The sequence below is a fragment of the Gallus gallus genome, chromosome Z, assembly GCF_016699485.2.
Source record: "Gallus gallus isolate bGalGal1 chromosome Z, bGalGal1.mat.broiler.GRCg7b, whole genome shotgun sequence".
Classification (NCBI taxonomy): Eukaryota; Metazoa; Chordata; class Aves; order Galliformes; family Phasianidae; genus Gallus; species Gallus gallus.
This window is the reverse complement of record NC_052572.1, coordinates 28,100,696-28,128,329: the sequence shown is the minus strand read 5'-3', so window position 1 is coordinate 28,128,329 and position 27,634 is coordinate 28,100,696. Positions and strand designations below refer to the sequence as shown.

The window sequence follows — 27,634 nt, the reverse complement described above, 5'->3', positions numbered from 1 at the left end:
GGCCCACAGGAGCGACTCACAAGCAGCTCAGAACTCCGTGAGCTCCGATCACAATCGCTGCGGCCCCTTCGGAGCAGGACGGATCGCACACGGTAGGGCCAGGCGCAGCCGGGACACTCACCCTGCAGTACCAGATGCTGAGCTGCGACGGGGACAGCACTGCGAAGAAGGCCCTCCGGGGGTCCGTCTGGATGTGCAGAGGTGGCTCCAGGCGCTCCAGCGGGCACAGCAGCCGCTTCGGCCAGCCGCTGAGGAAGTACATGGCTGCGGCTTCCCAGCCGCCCGCTCGCTGGGCCTAGGCGTGGAGCGCTCCCCGCCCGCGCGACGGCCTCGGGACCACGGGCTCGGAACGCCGCAGGGCCCGGGGCCGCCCGCGCATAATCACCGCCACCGCCCAGGAGAAGGGCAGCCGAGGGCTCCCGGCCGGGCTCGAGCCGCCGCCGCGCGGAGGCGGTGAGAACGGGATCGGCGTCGCGGCGGAGAGCGCGAGTAGGGGATGTGCGTCCGGCGGGCCGCGGTCTGAGAGAGGCGAGCGGTCACAGCTGAGCGCGGGCCGGCGGCAGTCGCGGCGGCTCCTCCCTCCCGCGGGTGCCTCTCCCGCCCGCTCTGGGTGTCGCTACGGTAGTCGCCGCTCGGGCCTCCGCCGCCATCTCCCCGCCCCCGCTCCGGTCCCACCGCCACGGCCCGAGCGCAACAGCGGCCCCGCGGCGGAGGAAGGGGGAGGGAGCGGAGGCGGGGCCGGCCGCGGAGGCGCCCATTGGCCGCGGCTAAGGGATAGCACGGAAATGACGTTAGAGGAGGAGGCGGTTCCGCCCCCACAGCTCCGGGGGCGCCGTGTCAAGGTTCCCCGTCGAAGACGCGCAGAGGGGGCGTGCCGGGTGAAGGGGGTGGGCCGGGCGTTGTGCGCATGCGCGGCGGTGCGTGGCGCTCTTCCTGCGACGCGTGGTGGCGGCGCATGCGCATGTGGTGAGTGGTACCGGCAGGACTCGAGGGGGTAGTGCGGGGTTGTGTTGGGGAGGGGGGGAAGAGAGAGGGAGGGAGGGAGGTGGAGCTTGGGGAGACGCTCTTCACCAGAGGGCGGTGGGCGTAGAGCACGCTTTCCAGCGTTCACACGGCAGAACTGCCGGAGTTCAAGGAACGTTTGGATAATGCCCTCAGATGTAGGGTTTGAATTTCGGCTGTTCTGTATGGAGCCATAAGCTGGGCTCGGTCGTTGTGTGTCCCCTCCAACTCGGGTTTTTCTATGATTCTGTGAACAGGCAAAGCCAAAGACGGTGCCAGGGTGAGTCTCATCTCCTGGGTCTGCCGCCTGGTGATACGGGAGCAAGGCTGCATACTTGAACCTTAGTTCTTTGCAGCCTGGCCGTATCTCAGGATGCTGTCCTGCTAGAGGTTTCACTCAAAATAGCCCTCTTTGCAGCAAGCCTGCAGTTCAGGAAATGAAGAAATTTACTGGCAGCGGAGCACCAGAGAAGATTTTTCATCTTGATAAAGAGATCTGGGTGAGTTACTAGTACAGATGTTGGCACTGAAGCTCTTTTGGGGACCAGGAATGCAGGTGCAAGAAGAATCACAATTACAGTGTGTGTGCAGCAGTGTGGTTTGGCATCAAATTTCTGTCAGATGGTGGTACTGGCATTTCTTCCATCAAGTGATGAACTGGATAAAAGAATACATTCATCTGAAAAAAAAAAAAAAAAAAAAAAAAACCAACACATTTTTCTCTAGGCTATTTTTCCGCCAATACCTATTCTCCGGTCTTGTTTCCAAAATTGTTGAAGTGCTTTATTCACAGATGAAGGAGAGATCAGAAGGATCTAGTGAGAAGGGAAAATTGTCTAAGCCTCAGGTACACTGTTGGATGCAGGGAGTGAGGCTGTTCTCTTGAGGGAAGGGGATGGAAAATGTGGAAGAGAATTTACAGTACGTGTCTATACCATTCTAAGGCCAGCACATGAGTTGGAAAGATACAGCTTCAAGTATTTTAAACTTAGGGAGTAATAAATCCTAAATAAATCACTTAATATTAATAAATCATTTTCTCTTTGCTTCTTGTTGCAGGAGTTCCTTTGAACTGCGGTGTCCCCCTAAAAGTCCAATTGTATGCATATTACCTAGTTCCCTTCAAAGAACATGGCCTCTTGCCACAGCTAAGGTCTGTTCTATCCTAACACCTCTTCTGATAATAAACATTTTTTGTTCCCATACAGATACCATATTCCAGCTGAAATCTGTCTGTATGTTTTAGAACATAAACAAAACTAATATATTTTGGAAATATATCTACATATATATTTATATATATATATATGGAAGCAAAATATCAATATATTTTTACTTTAGTTTTCTGAATGTACATCTTGGAAAAGCCTTACCATCAGGTACTTACCATCAGACAGGTGCTTGTCAGGACATCTGCTACATGCATTACCTTTGCTATAGACTCTTCTCTGAGCCTGTTTTGGCTTGCTTTACTGATAACAAGTGTTCTAAATTAGTCTATTAATTTTTAGGAGTATAGCAGTATCCAGTTTATTAAAACACTTTCTAATCATCATGTAGGAAATAAATACCATGAACTATATCCTGAAGAATAGATGTGACTTTCAGAATCATATTTCTTCTGGATTATTCATGTTTGTTTAGCCTTAAGTAATGGAAGTAGAGTGCTGATGAATTTATCAAAATCCATGGGAAAAAATCATAAGGGACCCACATGTTTTCAGTAGTTCTATGTGACTCCCTTAGTTAATGCTACGGTGTCATAACATGTATGCATAAGAAGCAAACATGCTTCCAGGTCATACTGTTTCAGGTGAGTATTGCTGGGTTGTATGCTGAGAATAATGAGGGAAATTATGAGGGAAGGGTTAATGCAGGAAAACTGCTGCTATCAGTAACGACTAGGGTGGAACCATGGCAATGTGCAAAAAGGGAAAACTAACATTTTGTCATATTTACATTGTTGCTGTTGTTGCTTTAACTGAGGAAAGACATGAGGCACTGCAATGGAGTCAGAAATAGTGATGGGAAACTCACCAACACAAATCATCCTATATTTTATCTAAAAGTGTTATTATCAAAATGTTCATGTCGGTGATAAGGATACGATCTAAACTGTCATTTTTGGTACACCGTTGTGGTCTGAATCAAGAGCATATTTAGATGCCTATTGCAATAACTTTGTAGCAAGATAATAGACTTTTTTGATTCTTATGCTGTCTGTGTACAAAAACATAAATCTATTTCTTGGTGTTGTGATATAGGAATGTAAGTCAGACTACCCTGAGAGGCAAAAGATGTGTGGAAATGAGAAGCATGCAGATGACCAAGCTGAGAGATCCTTCAACAGATCTCGCAGTGGCTGCCAGTCAGTGGGACAGAATGTAGCAGAGAGACTATGATAACAAGGCTGGACAGAATAGTGAAAGCCCTTCATACACAGAGGTCCAGTTGTCAATCATTGTCAGGTTCACACAGCTGAAGATAAGACTCACTTTCACCTGCCAACACAGTGGTAGCCATGAAGTTTTGCAAACTGAACTCAAGATAACTGTTTCCTGAAAGAGAGGTGCTCACGCAGAGCTGTGGGAGCATGCAGGGACTTTGAAATAACCTAAACCTAGATACATAGGCCTCACTGCAAGCAGGCTATTGAAAAGGAGGAGACAGATGCTGCTGATTGCAGACCCAGGGTGTGAAAACATTGCAGTAGTGTAGGGATTCTGCAGAGCTGCCAGTGTTAGATTCCTGGAACATTCCTGGAACTGAGTTGCAGCTAGCGCCACAAATGTAAATTAGATTCTCACCTACTGTTGAATTTGCAGCTTAAACAAAACAAAATGTAAAACAACCACAGCCTTACAGAGAGACTGGTAATGAAACGATAGCATGAAGATTTTGTCGACCTTTTTTAACAAAGCAGGTATTACATCATAAATAATAGAAGTTATGTAAGAATGCATGAGTACCTCTGTCATGTACGTCAGAGGATAGTTATTAAGTTATCTTGGCATCCTAAAGCTACGGAACAAACATGTCATTCACCTCGTAGGTTTCTGGTACAGAAATGAGAGGGTTGCTGTAGACTAGCTGGTGATTTAAACTGCCTGTTCTCTTAGTCATCTCTTGACCCACCAGAAATGACGTTTTTCATTAAGGTCAGATTCATAAAAAATAGAATGAGGTAGGGCAAGCATTCAACTCATTTTCCCGTGGAAAATCTACAAGGATGATTTCAAAAAGGAAGTTAAAATGGAAAGTTTAAGAAAAAAACAACAACAACAACAATAAAAGGGAAGTTATTTGCTACATCATGTCAGAAAATTATAATGTATTTTTAAAAGGAAAAGTAAAGAAGCTGTGAACTAAATATTAAGACTGGTTGACTGCAAAGCCACATGTGGAAAATATACTTAGAAATTCATGGTTGCCTTTCAGACTTTATTATCTTAGGTTCAATGAATAAGGAATATGCTTAGTTTCTTAAGTAGCCTGTCACTGAAGAATTTGTGCACACAACTATTTTGCTAAACACTGTTGTGGTTTCTGAGTATGCCTAGAGAATTGCGTTCGTTGAAGAATTTCGATGTTTGACACCATTGAAAATGAAATGTCCAGAATCACAGGTCGTTTTAACGTTTGCAACATTATTAAGTTTGTTCTTTTAGACTGTGCAGACTCTAAATAAAATACCACTGTTCTGAACTGCAGGTCAGTGAATTTCATTCAGTCTCCTCTCATCAATGAAGAGGCTATACACAAACTCTGTATGGCTTTCCAGCAGGAAAAAGGGATTACAAAAGGAGCTAAGTGGTTCTAGTATGTGATTCCTGGCATATTTTCTATATAACATAGTGCTAGAAACAGACAAACTGACCAAGGAACCTTGCAAGCTGCAATCTGTGGAAAGAAGGAAATTAATTACTTAAGCTTTTGCCGGGTGGTAGCTGCTGCATGTTTTTTACTAAGTAACACCCACTGCTTGAGGTACTGAGTATACAGTATGGTTTCAGTATATGATGTGGATACAGAATTGCAGACAAGACGTTTGGAGAGATAGAAGCTCTGGCATATGGAAATGCTGGTGGATAGGATGGCCTAGATTTAATGTTTGTTATACATTTCAATTACTGTCTTTATGTTCCTGGAATGATGCAAATACTTGCTGTATTGTATCTATTGTCATTCGTAACTCACAAAAGTGCTTTTAAATTGTATTCATGTATTATACTGATAATACTATATTTATATGTGTTATTGATAACACCTGAAAAGTGTTATCTGCAACAAGTAATACCCTGCCTCTGTTGTTGGATTTTAAAAATGTTATCAGTGTGAAGGTGAAAAGTAAAGGAAGATTCATTGAAGGGAGAAATCTGATTTTAGACATCACCCAGAGCATGAGACACCATCTGTGTCCAAGATGCAGGATCCTGACTTGATTTCAAGATGAAAAACATTTGCACTATCTTCTTTTGTAGATGAATGTGAAAGATGGAAAGGAACAAAGCAAAAAAAAAAAAAAAAAAAAAAAAAGAGCTATTAAAAATAGAGGACTTTTTTTTTTGTGTACCATTAGTAGCTCTTAACCTTAATTCTGTTTTCCATGTCTCTTCATTGTAGGCACTTGTGTAGACTCAGAAGTACACTAAATTATCTCTGACAGAATACTGATGTGCACATGGCACTGGCAGTGCCCTCTACAGGCTTTTATCTGGTAAGTAAAGGGAGCTGTAGCAACCACACTCTGTTCTGATTAGGTATTTATTCTGGTTGAGCTAATTCTTTCTAAAAATTTTGCTAGTACAGCATCATCTGAACTTTGGAATTTTCTTGACAAGGCTGCCCAGAAACATACACAGCATTTTAAGTGAACAGCCATAAAACACTAAGCAAACAAATTACAGTCTTTTTTCAAGAGCTTGGTTTATTATCAGCTTGTATCTTAACAACCTCACTGCCCTTCGGTTAACAGTTATTCCAGATCCCATCTCTCTTCCTCTTGGGAGATTCTTTCTGTCTATACTGAACTGGATAGGTCTGAAATAAATGAGTATCAATTCAGTTTTAGTTCTTTGTGGTCAGAGACTACGTAGAAAAAAATAATCAGCTTTTCTATAAGTATAAGGGCCTTGTATGTGACTCAGATAGGTTGTTTCTGAGGGAGAGCTGTTCTAACATTGCTAGAATACAGCTGCAAATAAAACTGACACTGCTTTTCATCACTGTAGAAGCAGGATTAGCTGATGATATACATACATATAAAAGGTGTGGATACTGTCAGTTATAGTCTTAGAGGTGCTGAAGGCCAGGTCGGATGGGGCTCTGGTAAGCAGGATACAGTGGGTGGCAACCTTTTCCCACGGCAGAGGGTTTGAAACCAGATGATCTTTAAAGTCCCTTCCAACTCAAGCAGTTCTGTGATTCTATGATTCTGTGAAAGAAAAATACGTTAGAAAAGTTCTAGAGAGTTGGTTATCTTCATCTACATCTAGAAACATCTCTATGTATCTCATGGCGTACATAGAGATTTGAGTAGCTCCACTGGGTGGAGCTATGGAGCTTATTCTTCTGTAGTAAATTAGCATAAAAAACATCAAAACAGAGGAGAAAGAGCTGTTTGAATGTCTGCTTTTAGGCTCTACACTAATAGTCACATTTTTTTAATCACTGAACCACGCCAACCTTTCAACAATTCCTTGACAGAGTTAAACATTTTTTCTAAATGTAATCAAAGGCAAACTTTGCTTTTTCAGCTGCAAAAATAGTCCACACTTGCAAGGCTTGTAAGCTCAGATCATACATAACTGAAGACAGTAGAAAAAGCATAGATCTAGGCATTGAAGTTGTTCATTTTTTTTCTACTTCCTTTAAGCAAAAAGAGGCTTGTAAATGCTCAGATCCTCTCAAGATTCAGATCCATGTATATATAAGAAGAACAAATATGCCATTACTCAGCAGAATCTGGAGGAAAGCGAGATTTAAAAAAAGTGGTTGGTCCTGTGCAAATGCTTCATATGTCATTCTTGGGCTTGTGAGTTTTGTCTTGTGATCCTCTTCCCTAAATTTTATTATAGTCTTTGAAATACTGTCATTTCATACTGCCTGCCTTCATATTCCCACAAAGAATCTGGTTTCACAATAATATAGCTTTTACTGAGACAGCAAAATAAAATGGCCACGTTAAGCACAGTCATGAACTGTGTTGCAAATGTGACTGTAAACATCTGAAAACATGTTTCCAGATGTGGTGTGAAAATCTTACAGAGCTGAAAACTGAGCTTAAACCAGTAGAAGAATGCAAGATGTGCAGTAGAAAAATGCAAGACGTGCAGAAATGAAGGACTTTTGAACAACAACAGCAAAAAAGTTGTAATTTTGTTATGGATGAAACACGAGGTGGAACCACTTAGAATTTGATGTTTCAGTGCATAAGTGGCAGACAAAAAGCAAGCCTCTCTAATGTCAGTGGAAGTTACCACTGTTATCTATGTTTCACCAGGTCTAGGTGTCATTAAAACTGTAAAATGCTAGAGCTGGATCACAAGTCTGTATGCAACAGAATGCCTACACATAGCTAATGAACAGCAAATAAAAGAAGAATGAAGAGTAACTGTTTTCTCAGCTGTATAATGGTGTTTCCTCAGTTTTCTATGAGGGAGAAGCATTGGTCTGTTGGCATTCAGAAATAACCCTGACGTTTTTGAGAGTTATTAACAACATCCCTGGGCAGAGTACAGTAGCTTGTCTCTTTTTATTGTGTTTATAGAGGCTGACTTACTCAAATAACATAAAATATTCAGAACTGTTTATTTGTAAAATAAGGGTTTTTGAGACCTACCAGCAAAAAGGAGGATGTTAGAAACACCATGGAGACAGTGGTACTCTGAGTTGATGTTAGCTGTGTAGGTTAAAGTGTTAGAAAATATGTTGTGATTTTATTTCTGCTTCTGGCTATTGGCATATTTTGCTCAAGATAAACTTAAGCCTGAAACACTCAGAGGAGAGCAGGGAAGAGGAACCTGGCAGAAATTAGGACAGAGAACCATAAATCTAGCATACAAAGAAAGTTCCATTAGTTTATTAATAAATTTCTAGTGACTGCTGTTAGGGTTTGAAATATGGGAGGGTTATTTGCACCACAGCCAGGGAGATGATAAAAAACTGAATAGCAACTTAATTTGCTTACTGATTAAAGTATTTCATTTTCACATCCTCAAGGCTGCTTTGTAAAAGACGCTGCAAATATTTATCAGCATATTTCATGGTTTAGGGAGAACTAGTATCACAATTACCCTCTGTCATTGCCTTTTTTTTTAATATTACTTACTTTGTTCTTGCATGTTGCCATGTTTTATCCTGTAAATGATGAGATCTTGTTATAGGGTCTTACTTAACAATTCTCCATTGTTGCGTTAGCTTTTAGGTCTTTCTGTAGCACTTAAGCTGATGATTTGTTCTGCTGAGAATCACTCGACTCCATAGAGTGATACCTGTATAACCTTCAAGTTAAAAGACCTTTTCTGGCAACGGTGGTTCAGCAGGGGCAGAATTAGAGCAAGGAAAGTGTCTTCCATCCACTAATACGTTATCAACCCAGCTGATGTTCTGGTTGTCAGTGTTGTGGGAAGTTGCAAAGCAGCAAAGTCATGCCGTGTAACTGTCAGAAGCTGCCGTAAGATTGCATCTTGTCGGAGAGATTTGGCAAAGTTTGCTTTGAAAAAAAAACAGAAGTGAGTACGTGCTTAAAATATATAAACAATCTGCCTAGCGTGTACCTCTTGACATCTCTTGTTTCTTGATGACTTTAATATTTTCAGGGAGAAAAGTCCATGCAAGTGGGTACAGGGATCAAGTCTACTGTATTTCTGCTCAGAGTTTTACAGATCTGTACAGACCTCTTTTCATGAATGTAAACAAATTTTTGGAAGATGCTGAACCCTGGTAAAACAATAATACAAAGCAAACAAACAAACAACAGCAACAACAACAAAACAACAACCAAGTCTCCTGAAATGGAGAAATTCAAAAAGTAAACTGAAAACACAAGCCAGATTACCTAATTTATTGCTTATTTTAGCTCCCTGTGTCTTTCTTTTTCTTAATTAACAATTTAAAACAGTTTTTGTCATTTTTACCTTCTACATAATGTTACCACAGACTGTATAGCATGATTTGTTTCAAATGCTTTTGTATCTGCTCTTTTCAGAGCTTGTAGTTGTGGCCCAACACTTAACACTGAAAAAGCCAAACTTTATTAAATCTCTGAATTGCATGCAAGACATTCAGACATTCACTGAATCAAATCCTGCTCCTGGCTTTGAGCATTTTAGCTAGTCTGGAAACTGGCTCTATGCCTAATGCTTCTCTTTAAAAGCGGTGATTTGCTTTTCAAAGCCTAGAAATAGGAGCCTTCAGGAAGTCAATTAAATATCTCTGGCATTTTTCCCTGTATCTCAGCAAAGCTCTATGCTTTGTGGTTTACATTTCACGAGTCTTCAGGGACATGAGGTATGTGTACTGTAAACATATAGAAATTCAATGGGGGTCTAAATATGTTGTTTTTCCTCTAATAAACTTCCAGGTATCTTACTGCCTTATTTTTCTCATCAATTGGAAACAGCTCCATGGGCTAGGATAGCAATATTTTGGGGAAGTACGGATACGATTCTCAATGGTTCATGGCTTATGATATGAAAAAGGACATTCTTTGAGCTCAGAGTTCATCATAAAACTTCTATAGTTCTCACAGAAATTGTGTCCATCTTGAAACAAAAATTGCTGACCTTGTTTTCCCTCTTCCACCTAAAGTTTCCACTTTCTCACTGATTGCTGACATTTTGAAGTGTGTTTCTCTTTACTGAAATATGACTATTTTACCAGGTTTTACCTTACTAGTCCATGAAGATGAAAGGGAAAAAATTATTTCTCTTTTCTTTCAGCTTTGCATGTTGGTATAGTTGTTACCAAGCTTTGCTAATACTGGCAATTGTCTGTTTTAGGTCTAGGAAAAATGTCTTCATCCTCTCACCTCAAGAAACTGCATTTCATACACAAATGCAGTTATTCAGCAGCACAGGGATCTTTTTGCTAGTAATGCTTGAGTTGCAATTAGAATTCTAAATTTATGACTAGATTGAGTCCCCACATCATCACAGAAAGCTGTCTTCACCAGCTGAGACTCATATGGTCATCTTGTCTTTCTTCTTGAAAAACACGTGTGTAAGGAATGCACTTAAACCCACTCTTCAATTTATTAAATTTCTACTTCATACGGGTTGTTTTATTTCCTCAAGTAGTGTGGTTTGTGACACAGACTTTGCATGAAAGACATTTCACTTCTCATTTGGAAAAGCCCGTTAAAGAAAGTGAGCTGTGAGTAAACAAACTTCAGCTGCAGAAAAAATGTAGTAAACATAAAACACAAAAGCAAATACATCTGAACTTGATTAATGTGTCTTTCAAGTCAGCTTTTGTCAGTGTTTACACAATGCACTTAACCTGTGTCAGCTACTTTTTCCTATGGCTACACATTCAGATTGGGTAAGTACTACGGCATACTGGCTTTAACACTGTTTCAGGGCACACTTGACAACATGCTGAGGAAAACTAGGATGTTCTGTCAAACCAGATGGCAGTCCTTGACCTGGGGCTATTCTCCTAGGAAATGTGATTTTAGGTTAGAAGGCACTTTTGGAGGTCATGTAGTTCAATCCCTCCGCTACACAAAGAAAAGCTAAGCTTCAGATTAGATCTGTTCCAGTAGCTGTGATTCTTTGCAGTACAGGGATGGCTTGCAAAACTTTTCCTGTTGCCATTTTGTGAAGTAGGAGGGTATTGGTTTTGGTGGCAATTTGCATGTTTCTGTCACTTGAAAGAAGAAATTCTGTAAGAAATGATAACTACTCTATTTAAGAAAGACAGTTCTTTCTTAAGTAACATGTTTTGTTCACTTATGATGCAGAGTCCAGAGGAGGGCCATGAAGATGATCAGAGGGCTGGAGCACCTCTCCTGTGAAGAAAGGGTGAGGGAGCTGGATTTGTTTAGCTTAGAGAAGACTCCAGAGAGGTCTCGGTGTGTCCTTCCAGTATTTGAAGGGAACTTACAAGTGTGAGGGGACTCACTTTATACGTGGTCTAACTGTGATTAGGACAAGCAGAAATGGCTTTAAGTTAAAAGAGGGAGATTTATATTAGATGCTAGGAAGAATTTTTTTTTTGCTCAGGGAGGCATGAGTCTCTGAAACAAGTTGCCCAGAGAGGTTCTAAATGCCCCATCTTTGGAGACATTCAAGGCCAGGCTGAATGGGATCCTGGGCAGCCTGATCTAGTGACTAGCAGCCCTGCCCATGGTAGGAGAGTTGGAACTGGATTATCTTTAAGATCCCTTTCAACCTTAGCCATTCTATGATTCTGTGATATCAGGAAAGGCAATGGAAATGTCCTATGCAAGGTGTCCTCTACTTGAGAGTAAGCCTTAGAGTCTATCCCTATAGACTAATTCTTATCTAGTATCTAGAAACTTTACTGTCTTGGTCTAAAAGTATCAGTTCACTGTAATCTTCAAAACTGTGGGAAAAAAAACTCTTCAAATATGTTGTGGTCAGTTTACCCAAAAACTCTTACTTCAGCTTTTTCAAGATAACAGCTTGTAAAGCAGTAGCTGAAGTAGAAAGAACAGAGACTCATCGTATCACACACATATCATATGCTCAGTGGCTTTCAGTAAAAAGCAACTCATGCATGAATTTGTATACACATATAGACACATCAGGCAGCTGACAAGCTAACTGTCACTTACTAAGCTGTGAGAAGCATTCTGATTTATTTTTACTGTAGTTCATAGGTATCTATTGAGAGCTGGTAAAAAAAAATACACACATGCAAACCAAGACACATTTTTGGATATTTTTATGGGTCTTAACAGTAAGTGGTAAAACTTCTCCTTTCATATGAAATGGAGTGGATAGGACACAGAATTGTAGTACAAAGCTGTACTGCCTCAGCCTAGGAATGCCAGTGTATAAGTAATTGGTTCCTATGAAAAGTAAAACCAAGGAGTGTTTGTTACGCCCATAAAACATACAAGAAGTGCTGCCCATGTGCAATAGTCCCTACACATCAAGGCAACATTTACTTAGAATAGTAATATAGTAACAGGATGACTTTCATTCAGTAAGGAACGATAATCCATAATCACATTTTGAAGTGTGTGGCATATGCTTTATGTTCGTCCACACAAATTCAGCTTAAATTACTTCCTTTTTATAAATATGAGAAAAGAACTGAAAAAAAAACCTCACAAAAACGAAGTCCTTACAGGGGCTAGGGTTTTCACAGTGACTACCAGAAGGGTCTTGTGATTCCTAGTGGAGTATGAATCTGTCATGGGGAGAAATCTCATTAATGTCTGCGCTGACCCTTAACTATTGCTAAATACTGCAAGCTAGGGCAGTCCCCAAGCTGCTATACATTGCAAGCTAAGCACTACTTTGAGAAGCTGCCTTTGATACTCTGACATATATCTGATTTCCCATGTCAGCAAGGACATGGCAAGCGTTGTGTGGATTCTGCTCGGCTGCATCCAATGGCTATAACTGGGTATTTAAAGGTACAGTATACAGATACCCCAGATACCCAATTTAAGGTGCAGATAAGGAGATACTTTTTTCCTCTTTCTCCTCTGGAGAAGCAGCTTCTGTCTATATCCAAAGTACTATGAAAAAATCTTAATTTTACTGATATAATTTTTTTTGGTGAAGTAGACAGTGCTCTTCAAAGACTAAAATAATGACAGAAATAGTTTCCATATGAGCACCTCTTTTTAATCTTGTTAAGTCATAATCTGGTGTATAGCGTATAATATGTTATATGTGATGTTATTGTCTTGTTATATTTCCCACACCACACCTTTATCTCTAAATTGGAGAGATACAGATTTGAAGGGTGGACCATTTGGTGGGTAAATAACCGGTGAGATGGTCACAGACAGACGGTTGTTGCCAACAGCTCTATGTCCAGGGGAAATATAGACTAGATACTTGGAGGAAATTTTTCACACGGATGGTGGTGAGGCACTAGAACAAGCTGCCTAGAGAAGGGGTGGATGTCCCATTCCTGCAGGTATTCAATGTCTGTTGGGACTCTGGGCAGCCTGATCTAGTGGGGGCCAACCCCTGCCTACTGCAGAGATTGGGAACTGGACTGTGTTTAAGGTCATTTCCAATTCAAGTCATTCTCTGATTCTCTGATTCTGTAGTTCTGTGTCTGTCTGTCTTTGGAGAAAAGACAACTTGCCAGAGCCAGTGCTCTATGAGAGTAGTATGCCAAATCCCACTCAGTGCCTGTGATTCACTGATGACTATTTAAGAAGCAAAACATTGTTTCCTGCTGTGCAGTCTTTCAGAACTGGCACTGTGGAAACTGTGCCCAAGATGCAGGGTATTCAGAGTTAAGTAAAGCATTTTTAGGCATTGCTATAATGGGAAGTAAAACAATTATGTGCCTGGAATATAGAAAACTAATCTCTTCCTCTGAAAAAAAGTTAAAATTACCACTTAAACATAAACAGATAAATCTGGCTGTACAACATTTTCACTTTTGCTTCTAAATTCCTCCCCCCCAAAATTATGTTGAGTAATAATCTCAAATGAAAAATTCCTTATTTTTGTGTTGCTGCAACATCACAGTTCATAGTTTTTCATCCAGCCTACCTATAGTTTTACAGAGACTGTGCATTAATATTTTCTTCTCCGATATAGCGCTGATTTACCGGTTTTTTTTGTTGTTGTTTGCTTGTTTTTTTGTTGTTGTTTTGTTATTTGGTTGGTTTTGGTTTTGTTTCTGGCTGTACTTTAACTTTGATCTCTCATTAGTTTTGTGAAATGTTGGTGGGTACTTGTGGTAATTTCCAGTTTAATATGCTGGAAATTTTGGAAATGAGATAGCAGCAAGTAACACTCTCCACATGAAAGATGTTTAGATATAGGGCAGCATATATAGCTTTTATTCAAATTCCCTCAGGATGTTTGAATCCAAGCAACAATCTTGAGACTGTACCAGTTAATAAAAGTACTCTTTGAACTAAATTTCATTGAACCACAGTAAGTTCTAGAATAAAGTGAATCAAAAGAACTGGAGAAAACCTTCCCCCAGTGGCAAACCACACTGAATGACAGCACAATTCTTTGTAACTTCAAGATTCTGTATCTGAAGAAGCACAGCTGTCCATTGCTCTACTGCCAGCAAATCCACATGAGTTCATCTGTTCATCTGAAACTGGTGTAGCAGCTTTTCTCTGAGGTTCTCAAAAACAGATAAAAAAGTGCAAATTGCTGCATGTGAGATGATGAACTTTCACAGACTCACATTCCTGCTTTCTCCAGAATAAGCGACGGTTGACAAGTATGAAGTCTCTGTTTGAGAGTTAGAGGAGTGTCCTTAGAGAAAGAAAAAGGAAGAGCATTATTTTAAAAATATACAATAATCACTTGAATTTAGCACCCTAGAGGCAAGCACTGAGAGTCCTGTCTTTGTTACACGTGAGTTTTTCTGGGTATGCTGAAGTACAGTGGGTCCTAAAAGCTGACATTAACTTCATGACATCCTGCTGCAACCGTCTCAGAGGAACGAGTACTCTCTTATCTATGATGCAAATTCTGTATTTTCTATTATATCACAATATCAATAGCAATCCCATGCAAATGAGATAACAAAACTGAAATCAGGTTAGATAGCATCCATGAGAATGCTTGTTAGTAAAATTTGTGCAGCTGAAGAGATGTTTGCAGAAGTGGGACTTCAGCAATGAGGTAGAATGCTCTGCATCCTCACTAGTGGTGCAGCTCAAGCTGCAAGTTAAAATGATAACATGAACAATCCTTGTTCCTGTAACTAGGGCTATGTGGGTCATTTCCAAGGCTGTCTGGTAAAGTGTCTGTGGCTTCAGCTACATACTCATCATGGAATAAAGGTTCTTTCCAGTGTTTCTTAAAAATACATGGTGCTGAGAAATATAAATGTTTGTGCAACATGCAGTTAGTCATATGACAAAGATTTTTGGTCATTAAAATGAAGAAGTAAAACAAAACCACAAAAAGCAGCTACCTCTCATTTAATTTCTTCATTTCAGTAAGTGCAAAGAGGAGGCTACTGCCTACACAGCGAAAAAAATCCTACAACAGTAATACAAAAAGCCAGGGGAAGCCTGACTCTGTTTGGACAGTGTGCACTGGAATTGTGTCCAGACATGCACCAGAACTGCTTGCCTGCAGCTTTCATTTATTTGCATGTGGCATAGCTCCACAGAAGTTTCACACCACCACACACAAAATGAGAAGGAGCTCTTAACTTCAGTAAGTTATGATTTGTGAAAGGTGAAAGTGATTTTCTGAAAGTGTCGTCTCACAAGTGGTATCTAGTGATGCTGGTGAGCTGAGAGGCACACACTGCTATCTGAAGTGAAGTGAGAGTCGGTGAAGATCTCATTCCCCTCTCCCCAATCCCCAGGTTTAATTTCTGCTACGGAAGTGACTTTCTGATGCTTTTTTTTTTTTTTTTCTAGTAGTGGGAAACAAAGGTAGCTTCTCCAGTAAATCTTCTCCTTGGAAATGCCCGAAGTTGTCTGTGAGTCTAGAAACTGCTCCGTGTTATTTCCTCAGGCCCTCCACCAGCTGTGTCACAGTTTTGCTCTATGCAGTGGGGGAGTCGGTCATCTTCCTGGAGTACACTGAGCACCACAGGGCTGGCCTCAATAGGCTACTTGAGCACCAAGGAATGGCATCTCTACCATACCTGGTGCTGACCACAGCCTCTCTCCTAACAATGCATTAATCTACAAGTCTTCTGTTTATAGGCAACAAAAGTGATTTACGTATGTACATATTTTAGGAGCTTTCTTACGTCACTTCACAGGTTGTTTTTTTTTTGTCTTTTTTTTTTTTTTTTTTTTTTTTTGCCAGTTCAATTTTAGTACAGGACAGTCACATGCATCCTAATGCCTTTAAGAATTGCATTCATTTCTCAATGTAACAAGATGTTTCTAGAGGTCTAAGAATGCTATATACTCATTAGATAAGAAGAATCTCGGTGGACCATCTAATGCTCCAGAGAAATCAGTTTTCATTTTTTTTTACTGCAAAAATATGTGGACTGAGTCAAAAGCACAACAAATAATTGTGACAAAAAGCTGCAAGCCTTCCAAAACAGCCAGCTTTCCCTGTGTATTCTACCCATATGAGGCTAGTAGGACCACAGTGCACATGGGTGTGGACATAGATATATATGCAAGCTCCCTGCATCTCAGTGAAAGGGAATAAATATTCATTAATTTTTATATGGCATGTGAGGAAGCTGAATTTGTGTTTTCTAGAGATTATTATAGATACTAGATACAATATTTAAGAAAAGTTCATATTAAATTCAAAATAGAGTCTATTTTGATGTAGCAATACTGAAGTTGCTGTCTGCAGATTTACATAGCTCTTACCTTTGAGGAGGGAAAAGCTGTAAACATCAACATTAAAAAAATAATGACTTACTGTTCTCATCTGTCACAGTAGGGCTCAGTTTTCCTTTCCTGTCTGTTAAAGCAAATGTAAACAAATTTAACTTAAACATTTCAAATATTGGAAGAAACAATACAAGGCAACAAACTTTTGCATTAAACAGATCTTTAAACGCATGTAAACTCTTATTATTAATTCATGCCAAATAGACAGACTTCTCTACAGTTCATTTACAAATTTTGAATTAAATTCTAAAGACCTTACTAACCAAACTCGACTCAGTCTTATTTTATAACAACTATTCTGTTTGTCTGAGTTTATTGAGTCTTCTCATATACAGGAAAAGACTAGAATAACAGCTTATTTGCATTTTTAAATATTGCATTTTCAAGCCAGGAAATAAACACTGTATATAATAGACCAACAAAGTAGTAGAACAGCATGCAATTTCAGCTAGACTGCTTTTAACTCATTGCTGTAAATTAAAGTTTTATGTCAAATGTTGTAGTTACAGTGACTTTGTAGCCAAGAAGAATGTCAGCAAGACAAGGGCTCCAAGGTGACCAAATTTGTTAATCTGTTGCTATGAATGGAAAAAAGTACCAACAAGTTATGCTTTTACAGTTCTCCTCACCCAAGCCAAAACTTGTTTATGTCCCTTACTGAACAACTGATGGTCAGAGAAAACGTACACTCAACCACCTGCTCACCTAAGTAAAAGGTGAGAAGAATAAAGTCCAACTACAACACAGGAAGATGTCATTTTAAATAGAGTTCCTCTAGAAAGAAAATGTGACCAAAATCATATATGCATGCCTAAGATTATTAAACCTTCAAATACATTGTTCACAGGAAAAATTAATAAGAGAAAAATCCACTATCTGAAGTAAAATATACCTTTTTTAGCACGGAAGTTCTTGAATGATTTTCTCTTTTGAAAGATTGTTAATACAGAGAGGAGGACCAGTACTATCACACACGTGGCGGCGATAAATAAGATCAGGGACTTTTGCCCACCATACTGTGTACTCATTAAAGCTGTCAAAGAAAAATAAAACAGACACACAAAAAGAAAAAAAGAAAAAAAAAACAGGAAAAGTAAATTTGTAACTTAGAAAGCAGGCAAAGTTTATGAACTTTCAGTTCTGATTCTCCAAAGTCTGGCTCTGACTGAACCTAAGATTCTTAACATTTATTAGGGTATTATCTTACACTCTGTGAATTTTCTATTCTGCAGTATTACTTCAAGGATCTTTACAATACATGTGTCAGCTTTCCCATTTTCATGCCATTTGAGCAACCGATACTGCAGGTTAGCTGTATTCCACAAGAACAATTCAGTAGAATTTTATATCAGGGAACATACCCATGAAGATTAAAGAATTTCTACCATACTGGTAGCAAAGTATTGGGAGCTACTCTGAAATTAAAATATACTTGAAAATGACAGGCTTTTTGGGGTGTGAGGTAGCCTTGGCTTCAAAGACATTAATAACACTGACTTGAATCTTTCCAGAGCATCACTATTACATTGCTTTCTAGAGTGAAGTTCTGGTGATGGATAATGGGACAAAATGTATATATTATAGGACATCATAATTTTCTCCTCTCTAACTCTCTCTCTCTCTGTCATCTCCCTCTCATACAAGTTCAAGGTGATATGAACCTAAAGAGTAAATGTCAGCTGAAGTATTTTCATTCAGTTCTTTATTCCAGAATATGCAGCTGTAATTCTCATTCATATTTTGGTTGATTATCAGGATGCTGGTGACATTATAGAGGCCATCTGCAGTCAGTGCGTAGGTAGTATTTGCAGACTCGCTGAGACTGAAGTTCTTTTCGTTTTGCCAGAATACCTCTGCCAGCGGAAAGCCTTCTGACTGGCATATAAGAGCAAACTTGTTTTCATTCCATTCTCTTGTTTTCTGTGTGTTTATTATCTTGTAGGATGCTGCATAAGAACAGATGAAGTTAAGCCATTTTCAGTCATTATCCCATTTCCCTCCTTCCCCTTATTGTCTGTTGCTTTATCTGAAGCATGCTTATTTGAGATGATGAAAGAAATTTTGTAGAACAACTCAGTAGTGTTTGTTCAATCCTGTGACCCACAGTGTCAGAACTTACTTCATTACTCTGTTCTAGTTAACACTGAATTCATCAACAGAGAGCAAACAAGTGAAATCTCATGGGGTCCCATCTCAAATACACAAAATAGTAGTTGTATTGCAAGAAAAATAACTCAGGCTGCTTGAAGAAAAAGGAGGTTGTTTTTTTTTTTTAATATTTGTGTTACCATACTTTATAAACAAGCATGGTATTTTCATGGTATTTAGAAGGAAAAGAACCTAGAATTTTCATAAGAATGGGTCAGAAATAGCAAAATGGTCTTTAAAAATGACTGTAACTATTTTTGCATTTGACAGAGTTCATTATTCAAATGTCTAAATGCAAAATAAATGCTGTCTTGTATCACACAGACATGCAGCAATTAATGGGGAACGCCAGAGGTCTTTCTAAGGACTGTCCTGCCATGCTATCCAGTTATGTATGCATTTATTACTGATGCCCATTTGGCTTTGACAAACTGAGAAAATCATGTGTCCATGCTCAGTGAGCTGTCGTCCCTGGGGAAATTCCCAACCTCCTGAATAATTGCAGGAGGGCTCATCAGTAAATTAAAACACATCAGAGAAATGCTTGGGAACGTCCAGAAGTGGACCAACAGGGCAGGTGGTGGGGAAAGGGGGTTCCACAGAAGAGGATGCTGGGAGGAGATGGAGTATATCTCAGAGAAATGTAGCTGCCATTGAACTGGAATAGTTGGCAGTGAGACTATTGCTTCAGTACCCCTGGAGGCTTGAGCACAGGGACTTGGTCGGAGATTTATCCATTAATTCCTACCAATTCATAAATTCCTACTTGTCTATAGGAATTTAGTTAAGACATCTCAATAAATGAGTACTCACGTTCCTTCAGCCACTGACCTTTTACTTCCAAAGTAATGTACTTGTAGTCAGCACCTTGGTAGTCAATGAGACAAAGGTAAGATCCCGCATCTGTGATCTTGACGCTGGTAATGTGAAGGATTGCACGTCCCAATTTCAATTCGTTGCGTAACAGTGCTGCTCTTCCCATGTAATCATGATGTTGGGATGAAGTGAGTGCTTTCCCATTGCGGAGTGTGTACACCTCTCTTGATTCCAACTGACCTTGCCTCTTCTGCTCCCAGACAACACTCAGAAGTCCCAGGTTCAATGAGCCATTCACAGGGAATCTGCATTCCATGGTCACATTGCTCCCATACTCCACAACATATAGCTGCTGAGGAACTTCAACTGTAAATAGTTCCTCAGCACCTAAGGTAGGAAAAGAAAACAACGGTTGTTTGCTGTGCTGAAATACTTTCTGACTGTCTTTGAGCTTGGTCAAACAGTTTTCATATAGTCAGGCATACAGTTATTAGCTTGACTCCAGGTTTTAAGCATTTGTTTCCTATTCACACTAGCATTCACTAGCATTTTTACCATGCCAGTAGTACCTATAGAAAATCATCTCTATTTTGTATTGCTTACAGAATCTGAATGATAAGGAAAAGACAAGCAATTTTTTTTTTCTGTTTAAAAAATAGCTTAAGTTCGAGTCAGTGATTACACAGGCAGTACTATTCCAAAACCATGATTTTATCTTGTATGTCCTAAGGTTCTTCTAAAAGCACAAATAAATATGAAAATACTAAAGCTAATTTTGTTGTTCTTTAATAAGTGAAAATCCAGTTTAACACCTGTAAAACACATGCATTGGTATTAAATAAGTATGTGTAGCTGGGAAGAATTGCTGTGCAGCAGCTGCAGTCTTCCACATGCCTGGACGATATGAGTATCTTTGATCCCATGTAAACTCAGAAATACACAAAATTTTTTGTATGTCAAAACAATCTTCTTCAGCATTCACCAACTTTGAAAGTCACATTGTTGTGAATGCTTTAGTAGTTAAAGCATACTTGATAAAGGAAAGCTTTTTATGATTGATGATTCCATAAACGTTGTTACTTCCTTCTTTATTGGATTTACCATATATTGTTATTTTTAATTCAGAAGCACTTGAAAATATTTACAGCAATATTCAAAAGAGAAGTTCATGCAACTCTTTGTGCATTTTTCTTATTATTTCTTTCACGTGTTTGTTAAATACTTGCAGGGAAATTTTCAGTTCCTGTTAGCAATGTTTGTTTATTCATTTGAATAGAACTGTAGAGACAGATAAGTAATATGAAAAAATGCCAAGCTCTTCCCATTTATTATATCTATTATATGTAAAATTGCTTTATCTTTATTGAATATATGAGTTCACTGACCTGATATAAGTTAAATAAGGAATATATTTCCTGCATTCCTTTGAGCACAGTGGCCACACAGGGGCCACAGACTTTGCAGTGTTGTATGCCATTCTCCTCACTCATTTTTCTGCTCCTATGACCCCCTTTAGCCAACCTGTTCCTTCTAGGAGATGGATGTAGGTATACACATAGTTTTACTTCAGTATGTCTTGCACTGAGAGTGTTCTCGTTTACAATTGGCTTGTGATTATTCTCTCTCTCTCCTAGTCATGCCTGGTAATTCAGGCCACCTCTACTATCAACACACAACGTTTTCAAGGAGAACAGTGGTGGAAAGTGATGGACATTTGTTCTTATGCTCAATGCTTAGACAATGCCTTCTGTAAGGCATTTCACGGCAGAGGCTCCACCCACATCCTAAGGACACAGCAGTATTGTAACATTGGTCCTAATGATGAGAATGAAAGGCAGCCCACTTCCTCTCACCTGAAACCACACAGAGCTGCATTTCCAGCCACAGCACTGTCAGGATTTGGAACATTTTCTCTGGTTGATCTGCAATAAAAGAATTGCAACTTAACTTACAAGAGCTATCTTCTGCTTGAGTGGTGTACTAGAACGCTGTCACTAAAAGCCTTTCATACCTTCAGAATCTATCACAGCTAAGAAACAGCAACAGATGCAAAGCAGTACTAGAATACCTCTAGAAACAAGGGAAATCCTGGATCAAACAACCCATATTCATACACAGAATATGAACCACTGAGCTCTAGCAGTGAAAGGTGAGAAAATATTTCTACAACTTTATCCTTGAAGCTTTTAAGATCTGTAGCTTGCAGTCTTAAGAAATCTGACAAGGCGGCATTTTAGCAGCAGCTCTGTACCCATAAATAACAGAAACAATTTCAGTTGGTTTCTTGCATGCCAGAGAGATTTATAAAAATGCAAAAACAGATTGTTTTTGTTACTGTCTGCGCTAACGCCTGATCTAGCTTACAAAGATCACTAACACCTGTTCAGGTCACTGACCGTTATTTTGTTTCACCTCCATTTTCCATATTTTTTTTTTGTGTATACCTATTATCTGAGTTTATTACGTGAGTCCTTTTACATCACAGCCGGCTTGGTTGTATACTTGGTTGTATACTTGGCACTAAATAGAAGTACTGGAGAGGTACTGGAGGTACTGGAAATAGAAGGGTGGCATAAAACAACCTTGCTTCAGATTTCAGGGCTGGCTGCTACTTTCACTTAACACATAAGCAGTTCCTGGCATATATAAAATACCTTACATTACTGGCAGTGAACCATCTGCCCTTAAGTAATGCAGGAGAAAGTCCAGTTTAAGGGTTAGTATCTTCCTGTTCCAGTAACATGGAAAGTATCGTTTATACTTTTGTATATGGGTCAGCATAACTAAGCAAAAAAGAAACAAACAATAAAACCAGGGGACAACATTTGTTACTAAACTAATGAGATAACAGATCAGCTGTGCAGGAATTAGCAAGCTTAATGGATACAGCTTTAATCTGGATTGGAAGAGCAAGTGCCACATTCTGGGATGGGACACTTCTGAATCTAAGTACAGACTGGGTGATGAGGGACTGAAGAGCAGCTCTGTAGAAAGGAATGTTCTGTGGTGGTGTTGTCAGTGTCAAGATGAACATGAGTCAGTAGTGTGCCCCGGGAGCCAGAAGGGCTGACTGCACCCCGGGGTGCCCAGCAATGCTGCAGGACAAGAGGAGGAGTTGTCCTGCTCTTCTCTGTGCTGCATGGTCTCACCTCAAGCACTGTATTCAGTGGTCACCACAATATAAGAAAGATGTGAAACTGTTGGCTATGAAGGTGTTGAAGAGTCTGGAGAGCAAAGTGTATGAGGAGCAGCTGAGGTCCCTGGGTTTGTTCAGTCAGAGCACAGGAGGCTGAGGTGATGCCTCATGGCTGCTGCAGCTCCTCATGAGGTGAGCACTGGGGCAGCGCTGAGCTCTGCTGTCAAAGCTCTGTCCTCTGTCAAAGGACAGTGACAGGGCCAGAGAGAACAGCACGGAGCTGTCAGGGGAGGGTCAGATAGGTTAGGAAAAGGTTCTTCACCAGAGGGTGGTGGGCATGGAACAGGCTCTCCAGGGCAGTGGTCACATCCCCAAGCTGCTGGAGATCAAGAAGCATTTGTTCAATGCTCTCAGACAAAGAGTTTGGACTTTGGGTGGTTCTGTAGGGAGGCAGGAGCTGAGCTTAGTGATCCTGAAGCATTCATTTCAAGCCAGGACATTCTGTGATTCTGTGATTCCGTGAAGGAAGAGCTTGTTTGAACAAATCAAGCTCACTATCATAGTCTGAAACAAACCAGTCAAAGAGATCCAGAAATAAGTATAAGGAAGAAAAGCAGAAAAGGAACAATTTCAGACTTCCCCAGAGCTAGACTTACTGCAGAGGGTTTTAGATTTTACTTCCCTGTTTGTGACTCAGCTGGAAACATTTGGGCTCTGATTCTCTCAGGTGCTTCATTTTTTCTGAGTGCTCACATCTTTGGGCTCTTGGTGCCTCAGAAAGTCAGGCTCAAGGTTTTATCAAGGTTAGGAGCCAAAATAAGGATACATTCTTGGAAATGTAGGCCTCAATATTTTGTTATCACAAGGGTGATGTTACTGCAACTACAGTAAGCGAGTTTATTAAATGTAAATGAAAGCTAATTACTTTTATCAGAGAACTGATAAAGATGATATTAGATGTGAGAAATCCTGATTATTTTAGCTGTGTGAAAAAGCAGCTGATAAATAATACTGGCATTAGTATCTCCATTTCTTGAGTGCAGAAACAAAGGTCCTGCACTGCTCATATGGCTGAGCTAAATTTCACTCATTAGGTAGTCGCTACATTTAGTACTACAAAGAAACATACCATCTTCAGTTGCCTGCTCACTAATCCATGCCACCTACATATAAGCAGGTGAACATAGGAGGAAGAAGTGAATGAAGAATTGAATAGTATCTTACTCCTACATTTAGATCCTTGTCTTAGACTCGTGTGGGGTACTTGAGGTGAATCTATTCTCTTTTATGTACTGAAAATGAAGAGCACGTATCTGGTGCTTAAAATGTACTTAAAAAAAATATATATACATATTACTGAGTGTAAAAGATAGAACAAAAATAAGGAAATACACAATTCAAGGCCCAGAAGATAGAAATAGTAATTACTAAATATCAAATAAAAGTTAGGTTTGCCAGCTGGGATGTATTAGTGTAAGAAGAGCATGACACTTGATCATCAATATTTGGAAAAACTCAAACAGAAATATGTTTTTGTTTGTAATACTGAATGCAAAGCCATGAGGAGATCAGCAAGTATCTGCACTGGAAGGCATGTTTCATTATTTCCTTGATTGTATTAGCAGGCATCTACCTGCTGCACTACCTTAGTGCAATCTACTTGTGCAAATTAGTAGTGTAGCTGTGCCAGGCATCCTGACACATTCCTATACAAAGATGTCTACCAGCAACTGGCAGGTGCGTTTATCTGAGCTGGCTGTACCAACCATTCATTCAGTCAGAATGGATGCATTTGGCACCAGTCTAGTCCTTGGTTAGCAAGAATTCCCACAGTGTTGCCAACACTGAAGAATTTGCAAGAAGCTTGGTAAGCAAAGAGCATTTCAAAGTATCGCAAAATGATTGAGGTTGGAAGGTACATCTGGAGGATGTCGGGTCCAATCCCCTTGCCCCCTGTCCCCTGTCCAATCCTCCCCCTGCCCCCCACCCAGAAAAGGTTGTCCAGAGATCTTTGCAATGTGCTCCTTAGTAATAAAGATTGAAACCTACCTCTTAGCAGCATGAACTGTGAATTCAGTTCTGTTCCCTTCACCCATGCATCTAAAAGATCATAGTGATTTTCTTAGGCGAAAGGAGCATCTTAGTATAAGACTTTAGTACAAGACTTCCTTGCACTGCCGATGCCTAGAAGAATTAAGCTGAGTTAACGTGACATTCCCTGGACTCTGTTCAGCCAGAAGGAAGCTGAGCATGAGCGCGCCTGACTCACATGATTGTAGCACTCCTCATAATTGCTGTCCTTGCTGCCATAAGGAGGATAATAAAGGACCCTGGGAAGGACAGAACCTACTTTATGCTATCCAGTAAGCACATACAACCAGGAATACCGCCACTGATTTAGTGCCCTTACAGTCTAAAGAAAATCATACACTATCCTTTCCTGGAAATATCATTCAACTTTTTTTTCTTTTTTTTCTCTCTCTCTCTCTCTGTGTGTGTGTTTTATTCCAGAGAGTAGAAAGCATAGTAAGCATTTATATAAATGACACTTAGCACTGTTAAGGAAGAGGAGTGTCATAGGCCAAGAGCATATCTTTCACTAGAATAACCAGAACTACTGGAAAACTTTAACAAGTTTCCAAGCTCTCTTCAGGACTTAAGAATAAGTCAAAAATGCATGGCAGTTCAGAGTAAAAGCTCAGAATAATAGTTTCTGTCTGAAAAATGAAAGGACTAAGGTTACTTGCTACTTCTGAAGTCAAGCAGGTACTGCAGACAGGTATTTCCTGACAGGCCAATCTAGCACATTGGTAGTGCTTGCAGGCTTGCAGTGCTTTGATTGTAAAGGGAATGTCACAGGCACTCTGCTGGAGCTCTGGAGGGATGCAGGGATGTTGTACTCCACAGCTGGGAGCAGGAGTGGCCACCCACACAACCTGTTCAGCTCCACACAGGTTGCCAGCAAATAAGCTTCAGCAAATAAAGTACTGCAGGTGGTCTGAAAAGTGATGGGAAATTCTGAGCATATGGGCTTTGTTATAGACTTGAAGCAGAAATCTTGGTATAGAGGTGTTCACTCCTGCATTCAAAACTTTTGCTCTGCTGCTGACATACTCTATAATATTGCAGAGATTAACTCAGCTTACCCTATTCTTTCTCCTTTTACATCCTTTGTATTTTTGTTCTGCAAAGGTATGGCTTGCATGAAGCACAGTGCAATGTCCTCTATAAATACCACAGAAAGACAAATAAGTCTGAGTACCAGAAGAATCAAGTGGTGTTAACATTTCACCCCCCTGCATTCAGACAGAAGGAAGCTCTGAGTGAGCAACACCAGGCTCATGTGATTGTACTTCGCATGACTGCACTAGTTTGTTTTGAGGTAACTCAGAGCTTCCTGCTTGACAAAGTTGATAACTAATTTTGTTGAAAAACAGAATATACTTTTGTTTTGTATTTCTCTGCCACTGAAACTCTTTTGTGTACCGTGCTCCTTCCTAGAAGCATCAAAACCTTCCAGCCTTCCAAAATGTGCAAAAAGGCACCACCTTTTCAACCTGGTCATGAAATGGCTGCACTTTTTTCCCCATTCAGTGAACATTTGTTCAAAGTCATTTTCTCAGTACTATCTCAGTAGGTCCTGAGGACACAGACTTCTGTCCTCCTTGTCTGTAACAGCACCCACACACACACTCACCTGTTGTCTGTTCTCTGCTGCTGCACTCATTGTCCACCTTGCCCACCTCACTATGCTACTACTGAGCCCATTGCTTCACCTCTGATGTTCACATCACCTATGGCAGCCTATTTCCATCACATCAGCCTGCTCTCCATCTCACTTCATCTTTCAGGTGAAACAATAACATTTCTCATTTTGTTTTTTCTCTCCCTCACTTTTAATTTTCACTCTCCCTGCATTGTTTAAAATGCACCTATAACCAACTACAATTACATCAACAATTGCAATACAAGTGACAACCATCACTTGTTGTATCTGTCATCTCTTTTCATTCAATGTCAAATATGGTTATACTAATAAAACCTTTTTTTTTTTTTTTTTTTTTTTTTCCCTCCCCATACATTCTAGAATAAGATTGGGTTGAAAATTTTGTTATAGAGAATGTCACTAACAACGTTAAAACTAATGCGGCTGTGTATTGTGTACCTCTCAGTTATTAGCAGCAATGCTGAATAATACAGGCTAACACTTCAGTCCGATCTCCAGCATCTACAGACTTTTCCTGAAAATGTACCAGGTGGAATACTGTGCTTACTGTACAATCAAAGCAGCCATGCATTTAATAGGTTAATAACCAATAAAAAGAAAGTAACCAGGAACATATGGACACAGATATGTGCAGAGTTGTGTTTTTCCTTTACAACTTTTCCCTGAATTTCAGAAAGAAAGATTTACAAACAGCAACGTCCCAGTCAGCAAGCTGTAGAGGATTGCTAACACTCCTATTTTGCCTTCGCCTATGACAGTCAGAAGATTGAGTTAGAGACTCAGGCTCAGTTCCTGAAACTTTTCCGTCCCCGGAGTCTGAAGTTATATGGATCTATTTTAGGATCTCGGACCCAGCATCTGATTCAGAATTCACTCTCTGCAAATCATTTGAAAATAAAATTGATTTAAGTAAATATTGAGAACATTAAGCAAAATCTGCAGTCCATCAGCCAGAAATAGAGTACATTTAGGTTGGTATTTTAGCAGTATTATACTCACATGGGATCTTTATGCAGCCATTGGGAGAATAAGGTTCAAGTAACAGTTAAGATTTTCGGAATGTAGAAGAGCTGTATCCTGTTTGTATGGCAGCAGCAGCTATCCATCTGGCTCTCACAACCAGTTTAAGATGCTGTTGAATAAAGCAGTTCACGTTCCTATTCAAGCTATGTCAGAAAAGAAGTGACTGTGCTGAAAGGAAACCACCAAGATTCTTAGGAATTTATGAGCAGTTCTAGTTTCGTTTTGAATTCAGAATTGTTTCATACTGAAAGCACCTTGTATTCAGTTCTGA

The 27,634-nt window shown here is 40.0% G+C and overlaps 3 protein-coding genes and 1 non-coding gene across 10 annotated transcripts in view; 2 read left to right on the top strand and 2 right to left on the bottom strand.

The window, feature by feature from the left end:
- Positions 1 to 713, bottom strand: part of RIC1 (RIC1 homolog, RAB6A GEF complex partner 1) — a 52,516-nt gene extending 51,803 nt beyond the window's left edge. For both annotated transcript variants that reach the window (XM_003643000.6, XM_004949066.5), the window contains exon 1: positions 122 to 713. In XM_003643000.6, the coding sequence (XP_003643048.1) occupies positions 122 to 262 (141 nt within the window). In that variant the 5' untranslated portion in view covers positions 263 to 713. The remainder of the gene's footprint in view (positions 1 to 121) is intronic.
- LOC112530672 (serine/arginine repetitive matrix protein 1) lies at positions 261 to 21,431 on the top strand. Its single transcript, XM_040656392.2, has 7 exons — positions 261 to 269; positions 300 to 966; positions 1,260 to 1,282; positions 1,359 to 1,502; positions 2,062 to 2,155; positions 5,626 to 5,719; positions 21,112 to 21,431. Exons 1-5 carry the CDS (start codon positions 261 to 263, stop codon positions 2,071 to 2,073), a joined length of 855 nt encoding a protein of 284 aa, XP_040512326.2. The 3' UTR covers positions 2,074 to 2,155; positions 5,626 to 5,719; positions 21,112 to 21,431.
- MIR6669 (microRNA 6669) lies at positions 1,286 to 1,393 on the top strand. The gene has a single exon (NR_105538.1). It is a non-coding gene; the product is annotated as a microRNA 6669 (primary transcript).
- On the bottom strand, positions 13,980 to 27,533 carry PDCD1LG2 (programmed cell death 1 ligand 2). 6 transcript variants are annotated; one of them, XM_424812.8, is made up of 8 exons: positions 27,340 to 27,533; positions 24,663 to 24,797; positions 21,331 to 21,399; positions 19,493 to 19,864; positions 18,175 to 18,459; positions 17,406 to 17,546; positions 16,542 to 16,583; positions 13,980 to 14,441 (listed from the first exon to the last, which is right to left on the bottom strand). In XM_424812.8, the coding sequence occupies exons 2-8, from the start codon at positions 24,673 to 24,675 to the stop codon at positions 14,359 to 14,361; spliced, it is 1,005 nt and encodes a 334-aa protein (XP_424812.4). In that variant the 5' UTR covers positions 24,676 to 24,797; positions 27,340 to 27,533; the 3' UTR covers positions 13,980 to 14,358. The 6 variants fall into 6 exon arrangements, with proteins under 6 accessions (XP_424812.4, XP_025000839.1, XP_004949124.1 ...); XM_025145071.3 differs by having other exon boundaries at positions 24,883 to 27,393; XM_004949067.5 differs by lacking the exon at positions 24,663 to 24,797.
- Between the last annotated feature and the right edge of the window lie 101 nt (positions 27,534 to 27,634).

Coding starts and splice junctions, on each gene's coding strand:
- PDCD1LG2 (XM_424812.8), bottom strand. Junction 16,584..17,405: donor GAACTTCCGTGCTAAAAAAG/GTATATTTTACT, acceptor TTGCTTTAACAG/ACAGGAAAGGAAAACTGAGC. Junction 14,442..16,541: donor TACTGTGACAGATGAGAACA/GTAAGTCATTAT, acceptor TCTTTCTCTAAG/GACACTCCTCTAACTCTCAA.
- LOC112530672 (XM_040656392.2), top strand. Junction 967..1,259: donor TGGCGGCGCATGCGCATGTG/GTGAGTGGTACC, acceptor TTCTGTGAACAG/GCAAAGCCAAAGACGGTGCC. Junction 1,283..1,358: donor AAGCCAAAGACGGTGCCAGG/GTGAGTCTCATC, acceptor AGTTCTTTGCAG/CCTGGCCGTATCTCAGGATG.